This window comes from Anopheles stephensi, chromosome 3, assembly GCF_013141755.1.
Source record: "Anopheles stephensi strain Indian chromosome 3, UCI_ANSTEP_V1.0, whole genome shotgun sequence".
In the NCBI taxonomy this organism is placed as follows: Eukaryota; Metazoa; Arthropoda; class Insecta; order Diptera; family Culicidae; genus Anopheles; species Anopheles stephensi.
Genome location: NC_050203.1, coordinates 49368034 through 49391750, shown reverse-complemented (window position 1 = coordinate 49391750; position 23717 = coordinate 49368034). Strand labels below are relative to the sequence as shown.

General features: G+C 44.0%; 3 protein-coding genes across 7 annotated transcripts; 1 reads left to right on the top strand and 2 right to left on the bottom strand.

Moving 5' to 3' along the window:
- Positions 1-18: 18 nt before the first annotated feature.
- On the bottom strand, positions 19-5688 carry LOC118509062 (transmembrane 9 superfamily member 2). The gene is given in 7 exon segments (XM_036049180.1): positions 19-1897; positions 1899-2090; positions 3308-3467; positions 3540-4090; positions 4092-4730; positions 4810-5285; positions 5524-5688. Coding segments are annotated over 6 exon segments (2022 nt in total). The 5' UTR covers positions 4978-5285; positions 5524-5688; the 3' UTR covers positions 19-1585.
- Positions 5689-6185: 497 nt separating this feature from the next.
- On the top strand, positions 6186-7260 carry LOC118509063 (60S ribosomal protein L37a). The gene is made up of 3 exons (XM_036049181.1): positions 6186-6342; positions 6636-6764; positions 6840-7260. The coding sequence occupies exons 1-3, from the start codon at positions 6340-6342 to the stop codon at positions 6975-6977; spliced, it is 270 nt and encodes an 89-aa protein (XP_035905074.1). The 5' UTR covers positions 6186-6339; the 3' UTR covers positions 6978-7260.
- A 2707-nt stretch (positions 7261-9967) lies between these two features.
- LOC118509061 (importin subunit beta) lies at positions 9968-23298 on the bottom strand. Of its 5 annotated transcripts, XM_036049177.1 has the most exons (6): positions 22795-23297; positions 21703-21944; positions 19260-21613; positions 18715-18964; positions 17464-18010; positions 9968-16173 (listed from the first exon to the last, which is right to left on the bottom strand). In XM_036049177.1, the coding sequence occupies exons 1-4, from the start codon at positions 22835-22837 to the stop codon at positions 18958-18960; spliced, it is 2646 nt and encodes an 881-aa protein (XP_035905070.1). In that variant the 5' UTR covers positions 22838-23297; the 3' UTR covers positions 9968-16173; positions 17464-18010; positions 18715-18957. The 5 variants fall into 5 exon arrangements, with proteins under 5 accessions (XP_035905070.1, XP_035905068.1, XP_035905071.1 ...); XM_036049175.1 differs by lacking the exon at positions 18715-18964 and having other exon boundaries at positions 17464-17998; positions 22795-23296; XM_036049178.1 differs by having other exon boundaries at positions 12140-18010; positions 22795-23298.
- Between the last annotated feature and the right edge of the window lie 419 nt (positions 23299-23717).

The window sequence follows — 23717 nt, the reverse complement described above, 5'->3', positions numbered from 1 at the left end:
GTCTATCCTTTTTGCCCGTAAGTGAAACACTGCTCTTGGCTCTTTTATTGGTTTTACGATAGTATCATTACAATTAATATTTTTCTTTTTATTAATCATGCCCTTCTTGTTTAAGTTTTACTGTTTCATCACATCGTCCACACCGACGATTCGAGGACCGATCGAGCGACCACAGTGCTGTTGAGGTGCGAAAGTTGCTTCATCCACTCAAAAAACAAACGCGCACACACACACAAACACACTCACACAGAGACAGACAGTTTGATCCTCGTGTCCTCCCTCTCATTCACAGTGTTGCGTTGCCATTCTAATTGTTTCAAATGTGTTTTGTGTTGTTACTGTTCTTCTATTGTGTTTTTTTTTTTTTGTTTGTTCTGCGCTTCCCTCTCCCTCATTTCACTGCACGACATTGAATTTAGCGAGCGGAACGGAAGAATAATTCTAATAAATAATTTACACAGCGAAATAAAAGTGTGCGGAAAACAATCAATGCGGTGTCGTCGTGAGTGTGTCGGTTTTCGATATTCATTCTTCATTTTGTATATTCATTGTTCATTCACTCCACTCATCCTGCACCACCGGCCCTCTAATACTCTCTCTCTCTCTCTCTATCATCATCACGTGTCACGGTTTCTTTTACGATTTCTAACCTAGTATTTGGAAAGAAAGAGGACATTTGAAGTTGTACATAAGAATTGTGTGCTGCTGTTGGAAAGAAAAGGAAACACTGCTGCGTCGCCACGTTACACCACACGGTACCCGCGTTCCGGTTCCGGTGCGTTTGCCGGTTGGGTAGATGTTCTGCTTTGTTTAAAAGACAGGGAAGAAGGATACAGCACTAATCTAATTGCGCAGCTGTGCTAGCAGTTCACGTTAGTTTCGCACGATTATTACTAAGCTGAGACCGGGGAATCTCCGCACACTCGCGTGATACGATAATAAACAATACATTGGAATTGTAATAAACAAAATTACAGCATACTGCTATCCTGCATTTGTCTTTCCCTTTTCCGATACGAAATCGAGACACACACACATACACATAGTTATGTTGCACAAACATAAACACATTCCACATCCCAAATCAAAACGTACCATTTACAACATACTTTCACCAGAGAAACGGTCCATTCAAATTTGCGCGATTCAATCTTCGGCCCTCGTCACAAACACGGTAAAATACAGGAGGAGGTGGGGGGGGGCTTGGGGGTCGAGCTTGATGATAACGTTACGTTTGCTGCAGTGTATTGTCGGTATTGTCCTCCCTACAATTGCTTTCCTACAAAACATCGCGCGCCTGCTCGTTGTAAATGGGTTTGTGCCGCACAATATGCCGAGAACACACCAATCCAGCACGACGATTTGTGTTCTCTAGTGTTCGATACAATCATATACTGTGTCATATACTCTACAACAAAAATCCCGTCGGAGGGCAAAGTAGTGATAAAATTAAATGAAGGCAAAAATAAAGCACAGGGACTACTATGCGCTTAAAAGGAAGGCGGAGATCGCATCTACCGGGAAACGGAAGCGACCGCCAAACTCGCCACACACCGCAAAGGGTAAGGGGCGCCCCTTACCTTCTTTAATCCACCTTTACCACGCTGTAGATTTTACGGATAAACCAGAAGCAGGCAAAGAACCCTATCGAGCCTGTTAGCAAGAAGAACAGAAACACCATGATCAGCGTGTAGCCAAAGTACAGGAACGTCGAGGCAGCATCCTCGATCTGTAGCTTCGTGGCGAAGTAGTGACAGCAGTACACGAACAGATAGACGGCGGTAAAACCAGACGTGAGGAACGATCGCCACCACCAGTGATAGTCTTCGGCGCACAGATGGAAGTAGCACAGCAGAATCGTCGTTTCCGAGCAGGTGATCACGAGGATCAAGAACACCGAGAAACAGGAAGCCAAACATGTAGTACATTTGGCTCGACCACAGCGAGTTCAGGATGAAGAACAGCTGGATGAAAATGCAGCCAAACGGTAGCACGCCGCCCATAATGATGCCCGGGATCGGTTGGGTGTAGATGGATTGGTCCGGAATCTGGCGCGGGATTTGGTTCGTTCGCACCGGATGCTCCAAGGACTGCAGAAAACGGAAGAGAAACAGGCAAAGTGTTAGCTGTCGTCAGTAGCTTTGGTCGGTTGGTTTGTTAGATTTTCGAGGCTTCGAGATGAGATTTCATATTCTCATGAGCTTTGAGATCACTATGAGAACCAGGCGGATACGCAAACAAAACCTTAAAGTGAAGTGGGAGTCAAGAGAAAAAATCTTAAAATTCGTTATAAATCATTTATACTATTGTTCTGGTATTGGTGCCGATTGGAGGAAGCTAACAATACATTGTACAGGGTCTTTCTCTCTCTCACTTCTAGGCCTATCAATCAGTTTAGGTCTCTGGCTTACTAGACTTAATTACCACGTATAGACCTCACTACGGGGGGAATGGGCATGGATAGAATTTGAACCCCGGTCCTGTCGTATGATGACCGGCGCCACATATATTGGTTTTTTGGCTGAATTCTCTTAGGACATGCCAGCCATTTTTGGCTTTCTAGACTTATTGTTACCGAATAGTTGGATAGTCAGTCGTCACTATGGGGGAACGGCCCAGATGAGGCTGAACCCCGGTCCTGCTGCTGTCGCATCTACCACCGGGCCGCCGCCCCCGGTTGCCAACCAAAATTTGTAATTAGTGATGTACTCAAAGCACTTGAACGTAGTTGAATGGAAGAATCAGGATATTATGGTCTAGTTATAGAGTGGAGGTACCCAGTAAAGTATTTTCAGTTTAAGGGTTTATCTCATTTAATCGATTAGGCTTGCACCCCAGAAGCAACAAAAAAGGAAGGGATGGATGGATCTAGATGTCTGCTGCTGTTATGTCTGAGGACGAATTAGAATTCTTTGACCTTGAAGTTGAAGTTGATTTCTGGCCAAGGACCAATTAAAGAGTTTGATAAGAAGCAGAAGACTCGAAGAAGAAGAGAAGATTAAAGAGTTTGATAAGAAGCAGGTTCTGAGATTGGAATCATTTTATGTACAAAGTCTCGGAGACGGTAGATTTTGTCCAAAAGAGGGGAGTGTTATGACTCAACGCTAGCACTTTCGGAAGAAGGAGCTTTAAGATTCAAATTGAGCTGCCCATTTCGCTATGGGATAAGCGAACATCGGACGATTTGCTTTATAAAGGACTGTTTTTGGATCAAACAAAGCTCGACTTTTCCCTCCCTGTTTACGCGTTGGGATGAACGGTTCAGACGAAATTAGAAGGATTATGCACTTTTGGATTTAATACTCACCCTCTTCCGGAAACCAAAGTACGCTCCAACGAAGGTAAGCGGAACGGAAACACCGAACCAAAGAGCGAGCAGCGCAATCAGGGTCGAAAAGGGAACAGCACCCGAACTTCCTTTGCTCCACAGTATCAAGTTCATCACGAAGAACAGTCCAAACACGACGCTAACAGAGACGAAGCAAACCATAAACAACATTAGTCTTCAATCAGAAACAGCACTCCTGCTATCCACTTACCCCGGACACAGCATGGAGGTCAACAGCACGTTGCTCTTCCACTTGATTCCACCGAAGCTCTTGTAGATGCGGGCCGAAACATAACCGGCCGGCGTACCGAGCAGCACGAACAGCACCATAGCACACGTCATCAACGCACCCCGATTGGCGGGCGACAGAAATCCGAGACACGCGAAAGCGAGCGTGACCAACGTCATGCAGAACACCTGTATGCCGGAGCCAAGAAACACGGACAGCAGCATGCCTTTGCGCGGTGGTCGGAACACGTCACCGTGCACCAGCTTCCAGCCGAACTCTTCCTGTGCATCCTCGCCCGAATCCATCTGGTTGTACCGTGCGATATCCTTATGCAGCGTCCGCAGCATAATCATCGCCACCATGCCGGACAGGAACAGGACGATGACGAGCGAGTTTAAAATGCTAAACCACTGGATGTTGGTGTGCGGCATCGACTCGAGGATGTAATCCCACCGGGAGGACCACTTAATTTTGTTGTTCTGCGTAAAGTGCACCGAGTACGTGTACACGATATCCAGCGTTTGGCCCGTTCGGGAGTGCGCTGGATTGAATTTCGATCGGTTCCTTGCTGTCGCAGTTCAGCTCGTTCGGGTCTTTGTGGTTAATGGACGATGGCACGACCTTCACCGATATGATGCGTCCGCCATTCTGCTTGAATGCTACACCCCACTCCTCGGTTGCACCGCTATGGTACGTAATGGTCAAATCGACGTGGTTGAACGGATAGTAATATCCGGCGCGGTTGTAGTTAGGATTGGTAATGCAACCTTCTTCCCCGTCCGGATGCCGGCGTACGAGACACCCCATCGGGAAGCCGGTACTGCAGTACTGGCGCTCGTTTTCCAGCGGATAGCACCAGGTCACCGGCATGTTATCAACGATCCAATGGTGCTGATAGTTTAGGCTCATTCCCTTCTTCAACACCATCAACCGATGGTCACTGTCCGGATCGCCTCCCTTGTAGTGTTTCACGCATGCTTTCGCACACTTTACGTCTTCGAGGAACTGAATTTTGTACGGGCCGGGACGGATGCGTTCGCCAAACACTACTTGGCCGAGATTTTCTACCGGCGAATTTGCTTCATCGATTGGACAGAAATCGAAGTGATGATACTCGTACGGAATCACCGATTCCTCCGTGTTCAGTCGATTCACGTACAGTGTTACCTCGGACTGCAAAGAGACAACAACCAAAAAGGGTCATTAGCAATAGCAACAGTAAAAAACATTTTTGCTGATTCTTCCTCCTCACCTTGCACGATTTTTGCATCTCGGATTTGCGGCAATAGTTGACCGGTGCCAACCCCGGAAGGTAGAATGCTTCCACCAATGCAACCGTCGCCAGGAGGCAAACAATTGGAAGGAAACCGACGGCAAGGTTTCCTCCCATTCTGCTGCTGACAGAACTGTGTCTCGTCATAATGTTTTTTTTTTGCGGTGTTGTTACTTCGATATCGCTGCACCGGATGCAGCGCACACACTCACACTCACTCACACAGCCACAGCAGTTCTACGCACCGCTTACTTGGACCGCTAGGAATGTCTTTTCTGGAGATGGGATGTTTTTTTTTTTCTTTTTCCTTCTATCACGAATCGCTTGCGTGCCGGTTTTTTAAGCCCCACTCCTCGTACCACACACAATTACACAGTTTATTGTTCTGCACGGCAGACAATTGTTCCCACTCTGGAACTACCCACAGCCCATCAGAATTCTCCGACAGCGATGACCTAAACCCCGAAATAAAAGCAAATAACAAACAGATAAGTCAGAATTTAGATCCTAGCACTGCTTTTTTCTATCTTTTGGCACGATGACGACAACTTCGTGTTCGCCGCTGTTTGCCGTAGTAGTGGTGGTGGTTCTAGTAGTAGTAGAAGGTGCCAACTAGGAAAAGCGGAGAACTGAAACGTAGCAACCGAACAAAGCTTTTACGGCGTACTTTTGCTATCGTTTTCACTAACCCACCTTCGCTTGTCACACGATAATGCACATTCTGCTACGTTTAATCGTTTTTCGCACTGAATTCTTGGTGAAACGTAAACGAAAAAGATAAACTTTTGCTGACCCGATGTATTGTTGGCCAAACTGTGCAAAGTATGCGGAAAGCCGGTTGGTTCATGATACCTTTCCCATACGAATGTGACACATCACTTCCCGAACAATCATCAAACATTTCTGTTTACTTTTTTATTCATCAATAGCACTTTTCAGACTAGATAATTACGTTTGATCAGGCATTGGATTGGTTTATTTGACATTCCATATGGAGATAGGTCAACAGGAATCCAAATTGTGCTTGCATTCCACGCGAAAATACGCAATTCAACAACGATGTCGTGGAGGATTTGGGCTGAGTTGTAAGTTTGCGCTGAATGATCCAGCCTGGAACAAGTTGGCTGTTCATGTGTCAATCTATTGGAGCATGCTCGCGTTGTATTGTGTAGCGGTTGAAATAAATTTAAATGTACGAAATGTATGACAAATTAAAGAACTGAAAAATAACTCGCCATAATTTCAATATCATGGTTGTACATTTTCATCACTCTAAACAATTTAAAAAGAGAAAAAATAATCCTTTCTGATCGTACAGGAGCACGTACGAGGACAGCTTCCGTGGCATTAGGAAAAGTACGCAGCCAAAATGTCAGTGACAGAATAGCAACTTCCGCTTGTTGACATTCAGCCTGTCTCCTTCTTTTTGTCCCTATCCGATTGCGGAGAGTGCACACATTTTGTGCCAGGTTTTTAAAACTGCAAAAGATCGGATAATTTACCACTAAAATGGTTAGTTTTTGGTGTAAAGTGACTGGCACGGTTCCTGCAGCATGCGCATCAATAATTTAGTTTCGCACGCGAAGCCCTTTTTGCGTACCGACGATGTGTTGATGAGGCCCGGTTCCAACTCAAGTACTCCAAGCGGCGGAACTTGACTACGGGCAGTGGTGCAGTGGCAAATCCGGCATTGTTTGCGTTGCTAGACCTAGTGATGTTCATGCGGAGTGCTGTTGCCGTTGTTGTAGCGTTTACCGTGATTTTGATGGACCACTAATGAGGATGTTTTGTTTCATTCATTGTAGGCCAAGCGTACCAGGAAGGTTGGAATCGTCGGTAAATACGGTACCCGATATGGTGCTTCGCTGCGTAAGATGGTGAAGAAGATGGAAATCACCCAGCACGCCAAGTACACCTGCACGTTCTGTGGCAAGGTAAGATTTTGGTTGGAAAATATTGACGGTGTATAATTCAAGGACTTTTCAACTAAATCCCTTTTTCCATTGTAGGATGCCATGAAGCGTACCTGCGTAGGCATCTGGTCCTGCAAGCGATGCAATCGTGTCGTTGCCGGCGGTGCCTGGGTGTACTCGACCACGGCCGCCGCTTCGGTGCGATCAGCTGTCCGACGTCTGCGTGAAATGTAAAAAGCCTTGACACAGAATCCGAGATAGCGAAATGATGCTTGTCGGGACTGGGCGCAGCGGTGGTGATGGGGCTATAAAACGTGGGAAGTGGGTGTGTATGGTGTATGTTCCATCATACGTTTGTTATTTTGGAAATCCACCATCGTCTGCACCACCTCCGTGAAATGGTTTTCTGTTATCCGCAAGCTTGCCGCGAGAATCAGATCGTCTTGTGTTAATAAAAGCGGTGTGGTTCTGTAAAGAACGAACGGTATGGATGGAAACGGTTCGGAAGGAAACAATGGATTGTTGTTGCTCTGTGTGTTGTTTGTGCAATGGAGGATCCAATATAAAATCCGAAATGCGAAAGTTGGAATAGTCCATCGACGGAAGAACGGTTTATATGCTGTGAACGGGTGGTTTCGATGATTCAATGTGGGTATGACAAGATTACCCTTTAATCATCTTCACTCGGAATATTCGTCGTGTTGAAAAACCCTGGAGGAGCATGACAATGAGATCACGCTATGAAGACGATCTATGGTAAAGGTAATCCCATCGTCCAGGCTCCGGTAAGCTGGCACAGGTCGACCTAGCCCCAAAAGGCCTGTACGGACAGAGGTGTGCGTCCTCTCACAACACAGGGAAAATGGTTTGGCGGGTACCACGTGTGGTGCCTATGACTTCTGCAGTAGGTGAAAATTTACTCAGAACGCTTGATAAGCATATAATTCCGGTTGGTGAATGCCAAGTTATGTGGTTCTAGGGGTTCAAACGTTTAATACTATGATTTGCTACTTGTAGAAATGGCTTAGGGATACTCATTGAGAAAAGTATTTCCTCTAGGCCGCACATGACAGACGTTATCAATCGAGCAAATCGAATGCTAGGGATCCTATTCCGTGTCACTAAGGGGTTTCGATGCCCGACCCTGCTTAAAAATCATGTATTGTTCGTCAGACCGGGGAATTTTTGAAATCTGGCAGTACTGTGATGTGTGCCTCAGCACAAGTTTGGAGGCAGCTCAATCGTATCGCCAATCGAAGCCACTGGTTTGCAGCCTCTCGCAACCAGACGAATGCCAGCCCTTGCACGCATTAGCAAGCTTCGACCAGACAGATGAAACATGATACGAACTAGTCACAAGCCAGCTACGGTTTAATTATGTCAACAAAAGCCGGCAATGTTAGGCCAGCATCTCTTGAGGTTCTTCTTGAAGGAACTACAGCCTTGAAAGATCTCGGCCTGCCATTTCTGGCTTTCTTTGTCTTTGATTTACACTTAGCTGGATAGAAAGGAGAGACGATCTGGAAGGGATCCGATCACCGGTCATGTCGTGTGAAGAACGATATAAAAAAGGAAGCAACTTAACAGATTCCATCTACTTAGCTATCCCGATACCATGGATCCTCAGCAGTTTTCTCATAGTAGCTTAGGACGATCGAAGGACTCGTAGGTACACTTACCTGCTGCATGGTGCGTTCACTCATCTCCTAATCTTTCAAACTTGAAGTAAAAAGCCACTTGATTCATCACTCATTAACACCGCGTGATCGTGTTTTGTATCGTTTCTTTTTTTCTAATTAAAATAAATATATTTCATTTTTGGGGCTTTTTAAGCACCACACCACACGGGTATTACAGATAACAGATTTATCACGGCTGCGACTCTCGTTGGCGTGCAGTTGGAAAACGTATAAGTAATATAAAACGAATAATTTCTTTTCAAATCATACATACGAAAAAGTGGATAAAGAGAAAGTGGTGAAGGAAGAAAAAAAGGAGACATTAAAATAATAAACACAATTATCGTACTAATCACGTGGATGGCAAAGACATGGCACGGGACTTGCCATATCTTGGCTGCACGCTCATGTTCACCACTTTGTGTTCCGCTGTAACGCGTGATCCTTTCCTTCTCTTATAATTATCTATCAAGCACAGCCTTCGGTAAGGTTTTTTTTGTTAATTGTTAATTGTTTAGTAATTTTACATTTTTTCGTTTTCTTTCTGTAAAAATTGCCAACCCGCCATGATGACAATTTAATAAAAAGGTGATCATCACACCAGGAGCTACAAGAACTTCCCGTTCCAGAAAATAAAATCAAAAAGACACACCTTCCTACAGCGCCAGGTGTATGACTAGGATATATAAAAAAAAGGATTTTAAATAAGTGTTGTTCGTTCGTGGATGTTTTTTTTTTGCTTTTGGCAGTCATGTATTTTTTATTCAGTCATCATCAACATACGCTTCTCTTACTCTCTCGCGCTCTCTCGCTCGCTCTCTTTCTCTCTTCACATTCTCGATTATCGCACACATATATCTCATACAAATCCGCACAAATATAACTCACAGCATCCTCACATCTCAACGCAAATGTACAATCATGTGTCCTGCGGGCTTGCACAGCAAAATACACGCACGTCGTAGCCTTTCCTTTCTTACCAAAATAACGCTTAATACCACCCCACGCAACCACCCCCCCCCCGCCTTACCCCCTACCGCACGCACTTGTACACGCACTACATATTCACAGATTCGTCACACATGCGTGTATCGCGCTCTCCTGACTCACACACGCTCATATTCCCACTCACACACACTCTCTCTCTCTCGCTCTCTCACAGCACAATGTTGTGTGTAATGATAGTAAAATAGTAACAGTAGTAGTACTCGTAGTAGTGTGTAGTTATTGATAGTGTCTTAATAGTCCTAAAACGTCCTAGTAGGGCAGGCAGGGTAATTCGAGCGCTCTGCCTCAGCCGCCGCCGTCGCCGCTGCCAATATCGGAATGATCCTTCATCCTTTTTGAAAGCCCCGATGATCGTGTGTGTGTGTGTGTCCTTATAATGATAATGATTGAAAGCTTTTCATACCTTTTGTTTCGTACCCGGTAAATTGTAAGTCGAGCAGCTTTTGTTCTGCCGTGCCCTTTATTCTCCACCACAAACAAGAAGTCTTTGGTCGGTTCGGACATTGTGTTAAAAAGTAGTAGAGTTTGTCCTTTTTGTTTTTGTATATGTTTCGTAAGCGTGTGTTTGTGTTCTCCCGCTACCACCCCCTTTTTAGTCTCCCTTTCCTTTATTTTGGTCAGTCTCAAACTCGATCATACGCGCCTATATATGATATTTGCATGACGCGACGATCTCTTCCTCATCAGCTTGCTTTGTGCCAGAGTTTAATAATAGTTCACTCCCGTCAGCATGTATTAGTGTAGAGATTGGTATATGGCCACATTTTTTGACCCGTGCAATCTGCCGTCTTGCGTCAGTGTCCTTTGTGTTGATGCTGTTCTGTTTATCTAGTGATCTGTTTCCTCGTCTCGGAGCAAAAGAAGTCCTCTGAAAAGGTTCGCATTTACACACTCGCGGTCACCTATACACGATCATATCGCACATTAGCTTTACTTACATAGTTTTACGCAATTATCTCGTTTTTCTCTCTCACACACACCACTCACACCCGTGTAGATCGCGATCCATACATTAACTCTTATGTGCACGCTACGTAGGATGCACATGCAAACGCAATGCAGTATTTACTGTTTCACATTCATTCTAATTACAAGAGACTAGTATACCCATTCGTCGCAAACATAATCCGATCGACAACGAAAACCAGTCAGCATGATTTGATTCCTGATGCGCACTCATGCATGTAGTAGTGATTATGTTAAATAAGGGACAAATAATAGAACAATAATAGAAAGCGAAAAGAACAACAAGATCAATTTCAATCAAATGAAAATGTTCTGTACGTAACTTTTTACTTATGGCGAATGTTGATTGAAGATCCATAAGAAGATCTTCGTCATCCTCAACATTTGAGCACTTGAAGAAACAATTGTAGAACAAAGATAAAGATGTGGTGATTGCGGAAAAAGAAAACGTCCAACATTGGGACGTTCGCGAATTTTAGTGCACTTCTATCGATCAATGCTGAGGGGTCTGTTGGGAGTTTCTTCTGTCGACGAGACGCGCACGATACCAGAAAGACGGGTTTAAAAAAGGATGCGTCAGCAGCTCATTCTCAGAAATTGTAGGACAGAAGGTGTTCTCTTATGGAGTGAGACATGGACATGCAGTGCTTCAGCTTAGACATAGATAGTAAGATGTTAAGGGTATTCTTCGCACGTTTAAATTGATGTTCTGACCCCAGAGGATCAAATTTTCACAGCATTCGCCACAGTATTGTACAGAGCTTGGCGATCACACAAAATTGTGTGGATGGCCGAAAATCAGTCTGCTTTATCGAATATACCCCTCCTTTTAGCATAGCACTTCGAACATAATGTACGTGAGATTGCAGAAGGAAATCTAACGTGTGTTTAGCAATCGACTGACGTAAACCACATTCAAAATTAAAGAAACATGAAATGTTGCTGATAATAAAATTTCTTCATCCTTTCTGTGACTTGATTTTACCCGTAGCAAAGCAAGGTAATAAACCCTACGGGGAGGCGTTTTAACAACAGTCAATTACACCACTCTTACCGCCAGATTACGAGTTGCTCCTTGCTGTGTACAAATTAATCGTTTCCTTACTAATGCAACGTTTTCAATGTCCCACTCTCACATGCACACATACATTCGTGTTTGCAATCGGAATCGCACTAATGTACGCTCATTAAGTCTCGATCATACGTAACTTAAAGCTACAGAAATACATATTTTCGCACACTTTCACACTGACACCACAAGCACACCGGTCCTTTGCAACCGCGCATATGCAGCCACACACTTATCCTATATACTCACGCGTTCATCCTATCGCTCTCATTCATTCGTCTCAAATTCGTCACATCTTCGATACAACAATATTAGCAAGAATGAAAAATTTTACATCTTTTAGATTACCATTCTGCCTTCTCCAGTTTCTACCACCGTCCTGCTTCCGTGTGTTCAGTTCACGTGTGTTGTTGATATTGTTATTGAATGTTCGTCGTTCACTGTGCGCTTTTGTAAAGTTCTTCCAGTTGGGTTTTGTGTTTGATTTCGTTTTTTTTTTTTTATGTGCTGTAGAGATTGCAACATTCTCTTGTAGGTGTGTTGTGTGATCAATCCTACAATTTTGTTCACGCCTAATGGTTAGGCTATTCGCATACATTGCCCGATTCGGAGCAAGATCGGGTGAACCCCTTCGAAATGAACTGTTGAGATTAGCTCAACAAATTTCTTCCCAATTTGTTCATATTTAACCGGTCTGTGTGATAAAGGTCAGAGTGTTGTCGTGAGTATGTATATTTTCTACGAGTTTAATTTTCCCTCAAGTTTTAGCACAAAAATGGCGGTCAGTCTGTTGGAAGAATTCAGTAGTGTGAGTCGTTTAGCGGAATTACCCCGCATTCAATTCATATGCGCTCGTCGTTCTCTGTTGTCAGTGACAAAGTAATACCTCTCCCTACAATACAATAACTTCACTTTCCGATGCTTCCCTATATTACTTGTTTGTAAAACTTGTTTGTTTTTCTAATTTCGTAATAGCAAACAAAACACGAGACAAGAAAAATTAATATTTTTTCAAATTCGTATCCTACACATTTTTTATCTTCCCGTAATTGTCCCGTAATCAATCGAAGTAGTGTCCGTGCCCTACTACTATATACTAAAGTCGTCCGTTTATCGTTGATTTGGGATGATACTTGCGAATCCAATTTGTTTTCCTACTATCAGCATTATTATTTTCATCATTCCCTGGATGAGTGTGTGTGTGTTTTGGGGTAAAATTGTTTTGTTTATCTCTGTATTATTACCCAGAGAAGGTGTATGTCTTCTTATAATTGTATAAATGTTAGTACGGTATTTATGTATGTAGTAAATTCATCCTCCATCTGCTTCGTAAGTTAGCTACAACTCTCATCCCTGCCCTTAGACTTTGTGTGTGTGTGTGTGTGTTTGTGTATGAGTTTGTCCGTATATTTGGTACCTGAGTAATTACTGTCGCAGTAAGAGAATAGTGCATTGCTACACGTTCGATTTTACCTGTGACCCCTTTCTTATTTTAAAAGGTTTATCGTCGCCTAAACACAGTATTGTTTGCTGACTTCTATTGCTGTTTGTTTAGTTTTTAACTCCACTTGATTATCACAATTCAGAAACAAGAATTGATGCCCTGATGTCTGGATGTCGCGAATGTACACACCAACGGTATCGTCGCCGGATCGTAGTGCCGCGATGTTTGCTTTTTGATTTTTCCTTGATTAGTTTCACTTCTATACACCCACCCCTCTCCCGCCATCATCACAGTAATTATTAGTTTGCATTTGCATTGAGCTAAAACACAAGTAAAAAACATTACATTTAAAATACCGTTTCCCGCTCTAAGTCCGGTTGAACGGTGTGCCGTCCCGTCCGTTGGTTCAAATAGGTCGTGCTGTTCACCATAAGTCGCACAGGGGTCGGTTTAACCGCCCCGCCTCTGGTTGAAGCAATTGAGAACAGTCCATTACGAACAGATGTGCTGCATGCAGTGGTGCACAACAACTGCATTTCCCAAAACAATGTCCCTGCGTGCGTCATTTGCAGCTTTCATGATAATGGGATCAGTTGCTAGAGTAATATGTTGTATGTCAGTTGCGTTACAATTTCCCTACTAAGTGTATTTTACGTTTCGTTTTTGTTCGTGTAAACTAGTATATTCAGTAATTTTGTTTGTGTTCTGTGTATTTCGGTACACCGACTTCTCCGTTCTCTTCCTGCTTGAAAATTTGTTTCATCACACTTTCTTGCCTCGCTGTTTTGTTCCGATTCAAGAGATTCCGACTCTCTTCCCCTTCCTTACTAATCTTGACGCCCATCATTGCGGGTGGGCGCATTTAAATTCAATTATTTTTCGTTCTTGCGCTATTATTGTATCGTTTCACATTACATGACACACTATCTACTAATGATATAGTTGTTGCTGTTTTGCGTTTTTTGTGCACAAAACTTTCTACAGCTCGAGCACACAGTTTCATTTTGGCAAAATGAAACACTAATTCACCATGGCGCACACAGTCTCATTCATTCACGCATCTCCCACCCCTCGTGTCCATATATGCCAATGCGGGGAAGAAATTTTGTAAAGCTCATTTCGCATTGAATATATCTTCTTTCTAGTTGATTTAGCGTTAACTCTCTTGATCTACCGCAATCGATTGTTATCTACAGTGCTACTGTTGACCATCGTTATTTTAAAATTTCTTTCACGCCCTATTTGATTTTCATAGCTATGCCCAAATGGAAGAAAATCAATCCTGTTGACATACAAAAGGATTAAAAGAAAACATACATTTACTGCTTTTCATACTTTAGACTAACAGATTTCATACATTGAGTTCCATGGAACGTTTCAATTCTTCCATGCACAACGATAAGCTACAAAATATGTAATTTATCCTTCGCATTATCTAGGTGAACGATTTGCGGTTACCAATTTGTTCTAGTTGCCTTGTAAGTAAATGAAACATTAAAACCGCTGCTACCCGATCCATAAATAATGCGATTTTCAAAATGCTGTGTTGTTAAGGAGATTAGTTTTCGTACAGCACAAAATCACAATAATAATGTCGAAGAGAATTTTTGTATAACACTGTCATTGTTTGGCAAGCATTTTATACTTAAATTACACATCAAATTACAGCGTCTGAAGCAACTTTTTTGATGTTGCACCAAAGCAATTAATCACCATAAGCGGAACGCATAGCGATGTTGCGCAATGAGCTCATTCTGTCAAGCATTGCTTTTGCGAATGCTCCCTGTAAACGCGGATAGTCGGGTGTAACAAAACAACATCGTTTCAAATAAAATAAAACCCCATCATAAGGTCGATAACTTTTGCCGGGAAACATTCACTAGCCAATTACATACACACAATCTCCTCTTACACCCGCATTCATGCATTTTATTGAGAAAATGGTTGAGTTCACCGGAGCTTTATTTATGGTTTCGAATCGATTTAAATTACCCCTCAGACATACACGGTTGGTTCATACAAAAATCTAACTTACGCACACATCATACATACAATAGTAACACAACAATCACACCACCATCCATCATCTCACTCAGTTGTAAAACGTACTAAATATCACGTTCATTCGATTTGACGATCATGATTCCGGATTGCTCCAGTCAATCGCTCTGAAATGCACCCAAACCACGCTCTGCTAACATACCCACCCGCGCTGCTATTAATTTTCTCACATTCGTTCAAAATGTTCACATTTTCAATTCTTTAGTATCAGTATAACACATACAAGAGAGAGGGTTCAAAACTCAAACAAACGCACCTCCATTTCTTAACATATTTTACCAGCAATTGTGGCGCATTATTGCGCATCTTCAAAATTTTGATATAAAATCGCATATTCATGATTTTCAAATAAATTAATAACAACACGAAAATCCTGCCCAGTCGCAGTTTTTGCAGGCGGCTGACTTGACTTACCAAGAGTGATTTATCGGTACGTAACTCATAAATGATTACCGTGACTTGAATTGCCCATAACTACTCTGATCATACGGACCAGTAGCGATTTGAGCCTTCCATAATTCAATCAACATAGAACGCACATTCTTAGAGGGTTAGATGCAGCCAACAGCTGACACATTAAAATATGTCCAGAAACAAGGGTGCGATTGCTGTGTAAATGACACGTCTCCTCTACCACAAATCTCGTTCAGCTTTCGCCCAGCTAAATTCTCAGCATTTCACGCTCATATGAAGTATCTTCACACAGTAACGGATATTTATGCCGCGACACATCCATCCATCCATACGCAGAAACTTCCATACAAATTACACGCTTTTTACACACACACACACACAAGCACGCAGAAAGATCAGGAAATGGTACAACACTCGTCACATACCTTGGCATCATCATACACATGCTGCTTCTATACCGACTCGACCATCCTTGATCTATCATTTTCTCGCCGTTTTCAAGTGCTACACACACATACACTCATTCTAATTCGCGATCATTCGATCCTGTTTCGTACCACACAACAGCAGAGGTTCACACAACACACCATTACTAAACTTGCATGACTTTACCCTTTTTTTTTTGTTTTTTTTTTCTGTGTCTTTTCTTGAGCTACATACTACGAGTGTAATGGTATCTGATAATTGATTTACTCCTTTCCTATAGTGTAGATACTATTAACACACAGATATAGCTTGCCTAGCGTTCCGTTTCGAATTCCGGTTTCCATCTATATGCCAACATTTTAACTGAATAAAAGGAAAGAATACAAATCATATCAATTAGCAAGGGAAACTAGCTCACACCGAAGTGTACTTTTCTATAATCTCTAATCAAAGTGAAATTAAAAAAAAAAAACAATCCACAAGAGACCTTCACTATGTTTTACTAGAGTGAAGAACGGTTTTTCAAAAAGAGGAAAAAAGACACAATGTCTTATTCCCTAGTGGAATGGAAACAGAATCGTCCCGGAGCTGCTACTTGCTATAAGAATGCCTAAATGGATGACGATAGAAAAAAGAATAAATGGAAAGAAAACTGATAGAAAAAAGACTAAACGGGTGCCACGGTGAAAGTATTTCCTTCTCTTTTTTCCCCACTGTGTTAAAGCGTCATATCATTCTCTCGAGCGTCCTTTTACGTACCAACCCAAACCACATAATCCTATCTTTCACTATGGCACACACGTTGATGATGTTGTGTAACACATTTGCTCGCTACTATTCCACTTACACCCTATATGTAACTACCGTCGCAATCCTACATAGAGCTACCCTAGATGTGAATTCAGGGGCCGTGTGTGTGTGTGTGTGTGTGTGTGTGTGTTTTTTACTGACAATCTTTGCTTCGATAAATTGGCTACGATACTTTCTTCCCCCACGTGTCCATCCTCCGTCCGTCTTCTGTGTGTTGTGATTTTTTACTGGATTCCAACTGCTTTGGCGGAAAGGAAGTAAGCTTGCTGTCAATTTTCTATTTCGTCAGCTATTGTTCTCTACTTAGGTGCAGTACGGATTAGTTTGTCCACTAATATGTTCCCTCATCTCATCGCGTCTCTTGCTGGTGATTTACACACGGCAATGCCTTCGTTCCTGCTTATCTTTGAATTTGTGTGTTTGCTTCTTGTTAGCGCTAGCAGTCGAAGACGGGCTTTCAGAATTTGTAGACCCGAACTTCATCACCATTTTGTTTATTAAATTAATTTAGTTCCGAAACATTACAACCATCACCCCAGTGTTTTTATTGAAACATAAAAACACATCAAGTGATAGCGATTAGCAGGAGGAATCGTGGGTTCAATTCCAAAGTAAAGGAGTTTTGAAGGGTTAACAGTAGAATGTGGTTTATAAAATAAAATAACAGTACATGGTTCAAAGACGCGTTATATCAAAAGAAAGAAGTGTATAGTGGTAGTATGTATTGTTGGTGTGTACAATCTCTTTAAAGATAAACTAATCGATAGAGTTCCTGCACTTACAAGATACCTAAAATTTGTAAAGTAATTGTTTTTGTTCTCAGTAAAGAATAAGAGGACTTACTTGATGCGTTTGTGTGCAACCGGCGTGTAGATGAAATCGAATCCGAAGCAAAGATGACGATGATGATGTTCAGTAGCACAGCGAAGCGTTTTCCAATTCGCTACAAACGGTGTGCCTTGGACCTGTCCAGCAGAGTGTGCCATGCACGCGTCTAGAGCCGAAATAAGGCGCAGCTTCCTTCCAACGATAATATACATGCGAGATTTGAATGTGTTCAGTTGCTTTTCATCCGATGGTTGGTTTGCGATGTTCGTTCTGCTGCTTCAGCTGAGGAGTGGCGATGGGTCGAAGGGGGCGAAGCGCACCAAGATCGGGAGCAAAAATGACAATATAACACTGAACTCTGATTTTATCATCATCATCATCAGGAGCAGCACACGGATCACGATGGAGCGATGGTAGTTGTAGTAGTAGTAGTAGTAGTAAAAGTGTCTACAGGATGTGTGAGCGAGCAGTACATATTTAAGTGGCCGGAACGGTGGTCGTAGGTGTAGCGCCGCTACTGTTGGCGTAGCTTATTGTGTTGCCATTAATGCTGAGTCCGAATCTGCAATGAGCGACGAGAATCAATTTACGGATTGGTTGGGGGTTGCAACACGAACAACGGCCGAGGCAATAAAGCAGGAAAATTACACATTACCCACACGTACAAACGTAGCAGCGGCAACAGCAGAGACAAACAAATGTTTTAAGCATATGAACAAAATCGAACGATGCAACAGAATGGTGTGTTATTATTGCGAATAATTTTCAATCCCTCGAATGAAACATGAGAGGCACCGTTAAACTATACCGGAAGTTACCAGTTGAATAGAGCCTATAGTCAGGCCCATTGTGCCTAGTATTGGGAGTATCATAAACTAGGTTTTAAATCTTTTTTACGATCTGACGTCTCTTTTTAACCCCAAATGAATTGAACGTAGATGAAATGAACAAAACAAAACAAACATGTTACAAGATTAACGAACACAAGATGAAATTTAAACAAATTCTTTCGAAACCATTAACTCAAATGTTAGTACAAAACACGAAAGAGTACAGTGATTAACAAAACAGCGAAGCGACAAATTTTCCCGCATGAAATCGTTGTATCGGTATTAGAAACAAATGAATTCACAAAGAAAAACAAACGATAATTATTATAAAGGCACATCAAATGAAAGCAACAATAGATTTTGTTGGAGATAGAAGAACAAAAGACAGTAAAAAAAAGATTCCTGCTCCAACATATTTGACAGTTTTGGTCCTCACCTTGCTGGATTATTCTAATGATCCGTCTTGTGGGCCAGACTTCCACAATCGATGCAGTGAGACGATGCGACAATCGATCGATTCACATTTGGTAAAAAGAAGTATTAACATCCAGACACAACCTAGAGGGCTCTTGTTCTCTCTTGATTCATTGCTTAGCACTGTGCACGCAGGCGATAGGACATCCGCGCACCGAAATAGCGTTCGCACACATTGTCTGGAACATCATCATCTCCTGTATCACTATTTCCTGTGGGAAGCAGCGAATGAAGTCGAAAAAATTGGTCGCATTTAAGCGTATTGGTTTACAAATTCTCGGGTCTCGGGTCTCGGGTAAAAATGAACGTTCGATTCATCCATCCCCCATGTAGCTTCACTGACTAAGTTTGATCGTTTAAAGTATAACAAACGAACAAAATGTACTGTCAGATTTGCTTCGGAGTGCGAGGAAATGTTTCATTAAGCTTGTGTAATGTTCATGCTTTGCTTGCCCTCGACGATCGTGGATCGTGCGGCAATCATTGGCCCCATATTGCATCACTTACCAACTCGTGTTTACCGGCAGATTCTTCAACCGTTTGATCTCCTTCAGTGCCCAGGTGGCAAGCGTTTTCGTGCGGGCGGTGCGAGAATTTTTGCCATCATTCAGCAGCTCCGTAATGCTCGAGTCTTCTACAAATTGCAGCATCATCGGTCCGAAAGCGCCACACATATCGCCGATGAGTCCGGCGGCGATTGCAATATTTCCATCGGATAGTTCAGAGTCCTTGGCGATCGAGATGATGTAGCTAATGATGAATGGTACGTGCGGCAGGAGTGCGTTCACATCCTCGAGCGGTGTTTTATCGGATCCTTTCAGCCCTTGCACAATACCAGTGTACGCCTCAAGCACGCTCTCGCGCAGTTCGTTCAAGTAGTCGATCATATCGTAGTCGTGCTGGTCAATCTGCACCTGCGTGGCGGCTGTCAGCATCGGCAACACCACATTCAGATACTTTTTAAAGTCAGGACCAATGCCCAGCGCCATGTCACCGAAGACGGTTAGGATTTGTGGCTTCACGTTGCGGTGTAGATTCGGATTGCTCAGGTTCTGGAGCAACAGCGTCATGATCTCATCGCAGTACGGTAAAATCTTACTCTTCAAGCCCCGGCAAATGTCCCCGGCAAGACCAACGGCCGTACAGCACACCTGATATTCCTGTTGGCTCTTCAGACCCATGTACAGGTATTCCTTGAATGCATCCATGTACTTGATAAAGTCCTCGCCGAGCAGATCGACCAACGTCGAAACAGCCATTAAAGCATCCTCCTGCACGCCACACACTTTGCCCGAGCTGGAACTGAACATCGTGAGCAGCGCGACCATGATGGCGTCCGAAATTTGCGGCGCGTCCTTCGCGTCTACCTTGCGCAGAACCGACTGGAGCGAGGCACACAGCAACGACTGCAAATCATTGAACTGATGCCGATCGCTGTGCGAGGAAATGTGTGATTCCATCTGCAACACGTGATTGATGCGCTCCAGAATAACCATCGTAGTACGCTGCACCGAGACGTAGCAATCGAGCGGTGAGTTTTTGACCATCTCCATCAATGCCTCATAGGCGGAAGAGCGCAGATTGCCCTGACCACCGTCTGGCCGGTCGGTCGCTTCTAGCAGGCTGGTGATGATGAAATCAAAGTACTTCGACAGACAGTAAGTTTGCGGTGGATCATCGTCGATGTTGACGGCCTCATAGGCGGCATCCGAAAGGCCAGTGAACGCCCAGCACACGTTTGTTGCCACGCGCGGTTCAGCCTTTAGACCGTCCAGCAGCGCCTTCAGCAACGGTTCAAGATACATTTCCTTGATTGCAACCTCCGGGATAACCTCACAGATGCGCCCAAAGGTCCAGGCGCAGGTATCGCGCACGATTACACTTTCGTCATACATGAGCTCAATCAGTGTCGGCATCGCCTGTTCCAGCATCGGTTTCAATCGATCCGTCTCCAGCGCACTCAGTATCGACCCGAACACCATGACGGCCGCGTCCCGGAAACGCCAGTTGGTGGACTTGATGTTTGCGTTCACGAACGGCAACACGTGCGGAACGATCTCTTCGCCGCAGCAGGTTGCAAGCAGCATCAGACATACGCCCGCCGATTTGGCCGGGTTCCAGTCATCCTCGTCGTCAAACTCTTCCTGATGCGTCAGCTTCTCCATCAACACCGGCACAAGATACTGCAAAGCGCCGCGGGCGTAGTACTTGGAAACACGGTTCGGCAGACGTCCAGTTTCGGCCGCCTCCTGCGCTTCGATCGCTAGATCGATCTCCTCGTCACTGACGTTCGACCAAAACTCGATGCCCTGCAGTGCGATCTGTTCGTTATCCGACTTCATTGCCTCGAGCGTGATCGGGAAGAGGGCCTGCGCCATGTACGCTTCCATGTGCTGGTAGTAAAGCGTCAGAATACGCACCAGGCACTGGAGGGCAGCGACACAGATCTGCGTATCGGTCGACTGCGTCGCCTCGCACACCACCTCCATGATATAGTTTCGCTCGGCCGTCTCCTCGAAGTTGGCCTTTGTGAATTCGAGAGAGTTGTGCAGCGCATTCGTGGCCGCCAACCGTACATGGTTGGAGGGTTCCGACTTGCGCATACCGTGTATGATGGCGGTAAGGATCTGGTTTGACTGGTGTTCCAGAATTTCCGAGTTGATGTCCTGGCAAATGTACCCGATCGCTTCGAGGGTTGACTCACGCAGCGCTTCTGTCGATTTTTCGTTCACCACGTTGTCGACGAGTTTCTGCATCAAGTCGGGCCACTGGTGGACGGGTAGATCGGCGACGGCAACATACGCAACACATTGGGCTGCTGACGATGGGCGGGATTCTTCCGTTCCGAGTGTACCAAGGATCTGCACAATATAACAGCCGGGACAAAATATGAAATCAATTGTGAATAACACAATGGGCGTGAAGCATACAAGAGCGCTATCTAACTTACATTTTTTCTGATGTACTCTTTCACATCCTCCGAGAATGATCTCCATCGTTCCTGATACTGTTGCTTGATCGTTTGATCCTTGCTAGTTAGGTGGTTCTTTAGCTGCAGACCGGCCGCCATACGAGCGACCGTTGAATTACCGGGATACACCAGCACATCGGAAAGCGCTCGCAGGAAGTCTGGTAAGTTTGTGGAAGCCGCCTGTTCCAGAAAGTTTTTCGCTGCGAGCAATTCATCTTGGTCTGTAACGTAGAAGCACAACGAAAGAAATTTAATACAAAGGTTCAATGCGGTGTTCAACGCCTAATATCAAGCAACATTTACGTATTTGATCTTCTGTATTGTTTTATTGAATGCCGTAAGTTTAATCCTCTTTGTGTCCCGGATCGTTATAACATTCAACAACACATCTCCCTTGACTACACACATATCATTTGCGAGATCGCTCACTACGATCGCAGCAAACCCAACCATGCATAGGGGGAATGGCGCAAGATTTACTCCATGCATCGCAAAGAAAGGGAACGCCATTGCATTTCGTCACACACTCGCAGTATGCCATATTTTGCAGGTTATGTTAGCCGCCTCATACATTCTCCTATCGCTGTCGTTCTTTCTCTTGCGCTCCTGTTCTTCTGCCTCTTGCTCGCTCTTTCTTCCCACTTCTGCTTCCTCTTGTTGCCACCAGGTGGTGCACAAAACGGCACAGACGCACATACACGCATGCACACACAGCCATGCCTACCTACATGCACACCGAAAAGAAGGCTGTTGAGGCCAGCAGAGGCAAACTCTCGTTCGCCGACCGACTCGCTCGTAACAAGAAGGTCCAAAGAAGAAGCGAGCAAGAAACGTGAATTCAAGGTAACTGTGTTCCGAAGCGCGGTGAAAACCGAACACATGCCAGCTTCCGGACGGAACACAACCAAGCCTAGCAACAATGTACACCAGCGGACAGGAACCGTGTTTCGGCACTTTTTTTCTAGAACAATCCTTCCAGCAACACGATGCAGGAGACAGTTTTTCTCAAGTAATTTTGGCATCCCATGAACAATGCCCTCCCGGTGGATAGGTTTGATGGCCCACACTTACCTGGTGAGACGGTTTTCTCAAGGATTTGCACTATATGCATCATTGGTGAATCGGGTAAAGGTGGACGGCGTATTCCAAAACGAGCAACTGTGTTACTGCCGCTGCCCCGAATACAGGAGTGATGTGATTTCTTTTGGGATGCCTTTTTTCGCTTTCAGCACGGGGGCGACTCACGCGCTCCACGTACAAACACACAAACGCGGGCACACGGAAAGAACGAACGCAAATGATGCACACACAGCCACACACACACACACGCACGTGAAATTCCGTCACACGTCTAGACTGATTACACCGACAATGGTAGATAAATTATAACGCACTGAACTAATTCCTTGTCCGTTCCTGCACAGGAGCACTTGGTTTTTTGATCCAGAAAAAATGGTTGCGGACACACTTCTCGATGCTTGCTTGTTTCGTCTTTTTTCTAACTCGCAGTCGCTCTCTCGCACACTTCGAGCTCAACTTTTCACGAAAAGCGCTAAAAATTGACAGACGCGCATAGCGTAGTCGAACCCTTATCCGGCTCTCGGTATTCCGGTGTGTGACGTCAGCGTTCGCTGCAAATTTGATTGCTGCGTCTCGTTCTATTCCCAACCACCAGATCATGAGTGCTGGACTGTGGATTTTTTGGTTTCATTTTTGGCTGTTTTTCTTTCGGAAAAAAGATAAATTTCGGACTAATTTCCACATTAGCGTTTGAGCATTCTGGTAGTCCATGGTTTTCAGATAAATTAACTCGCTTTACGGCTGAAAATGATCGCAATTTCCGATTTGCCCCCGTCCTGTCAAATACAATCTGTCAAAACATAACGATCGTTAATTTGAATGAGTGGAAGGAGTCGTTTTAAATGTAACGGCAGTTTGGTGCACATTTATACGATTTTTTGCTGCCGTCTGGTGATTTGATCTTCAGTTCAGAA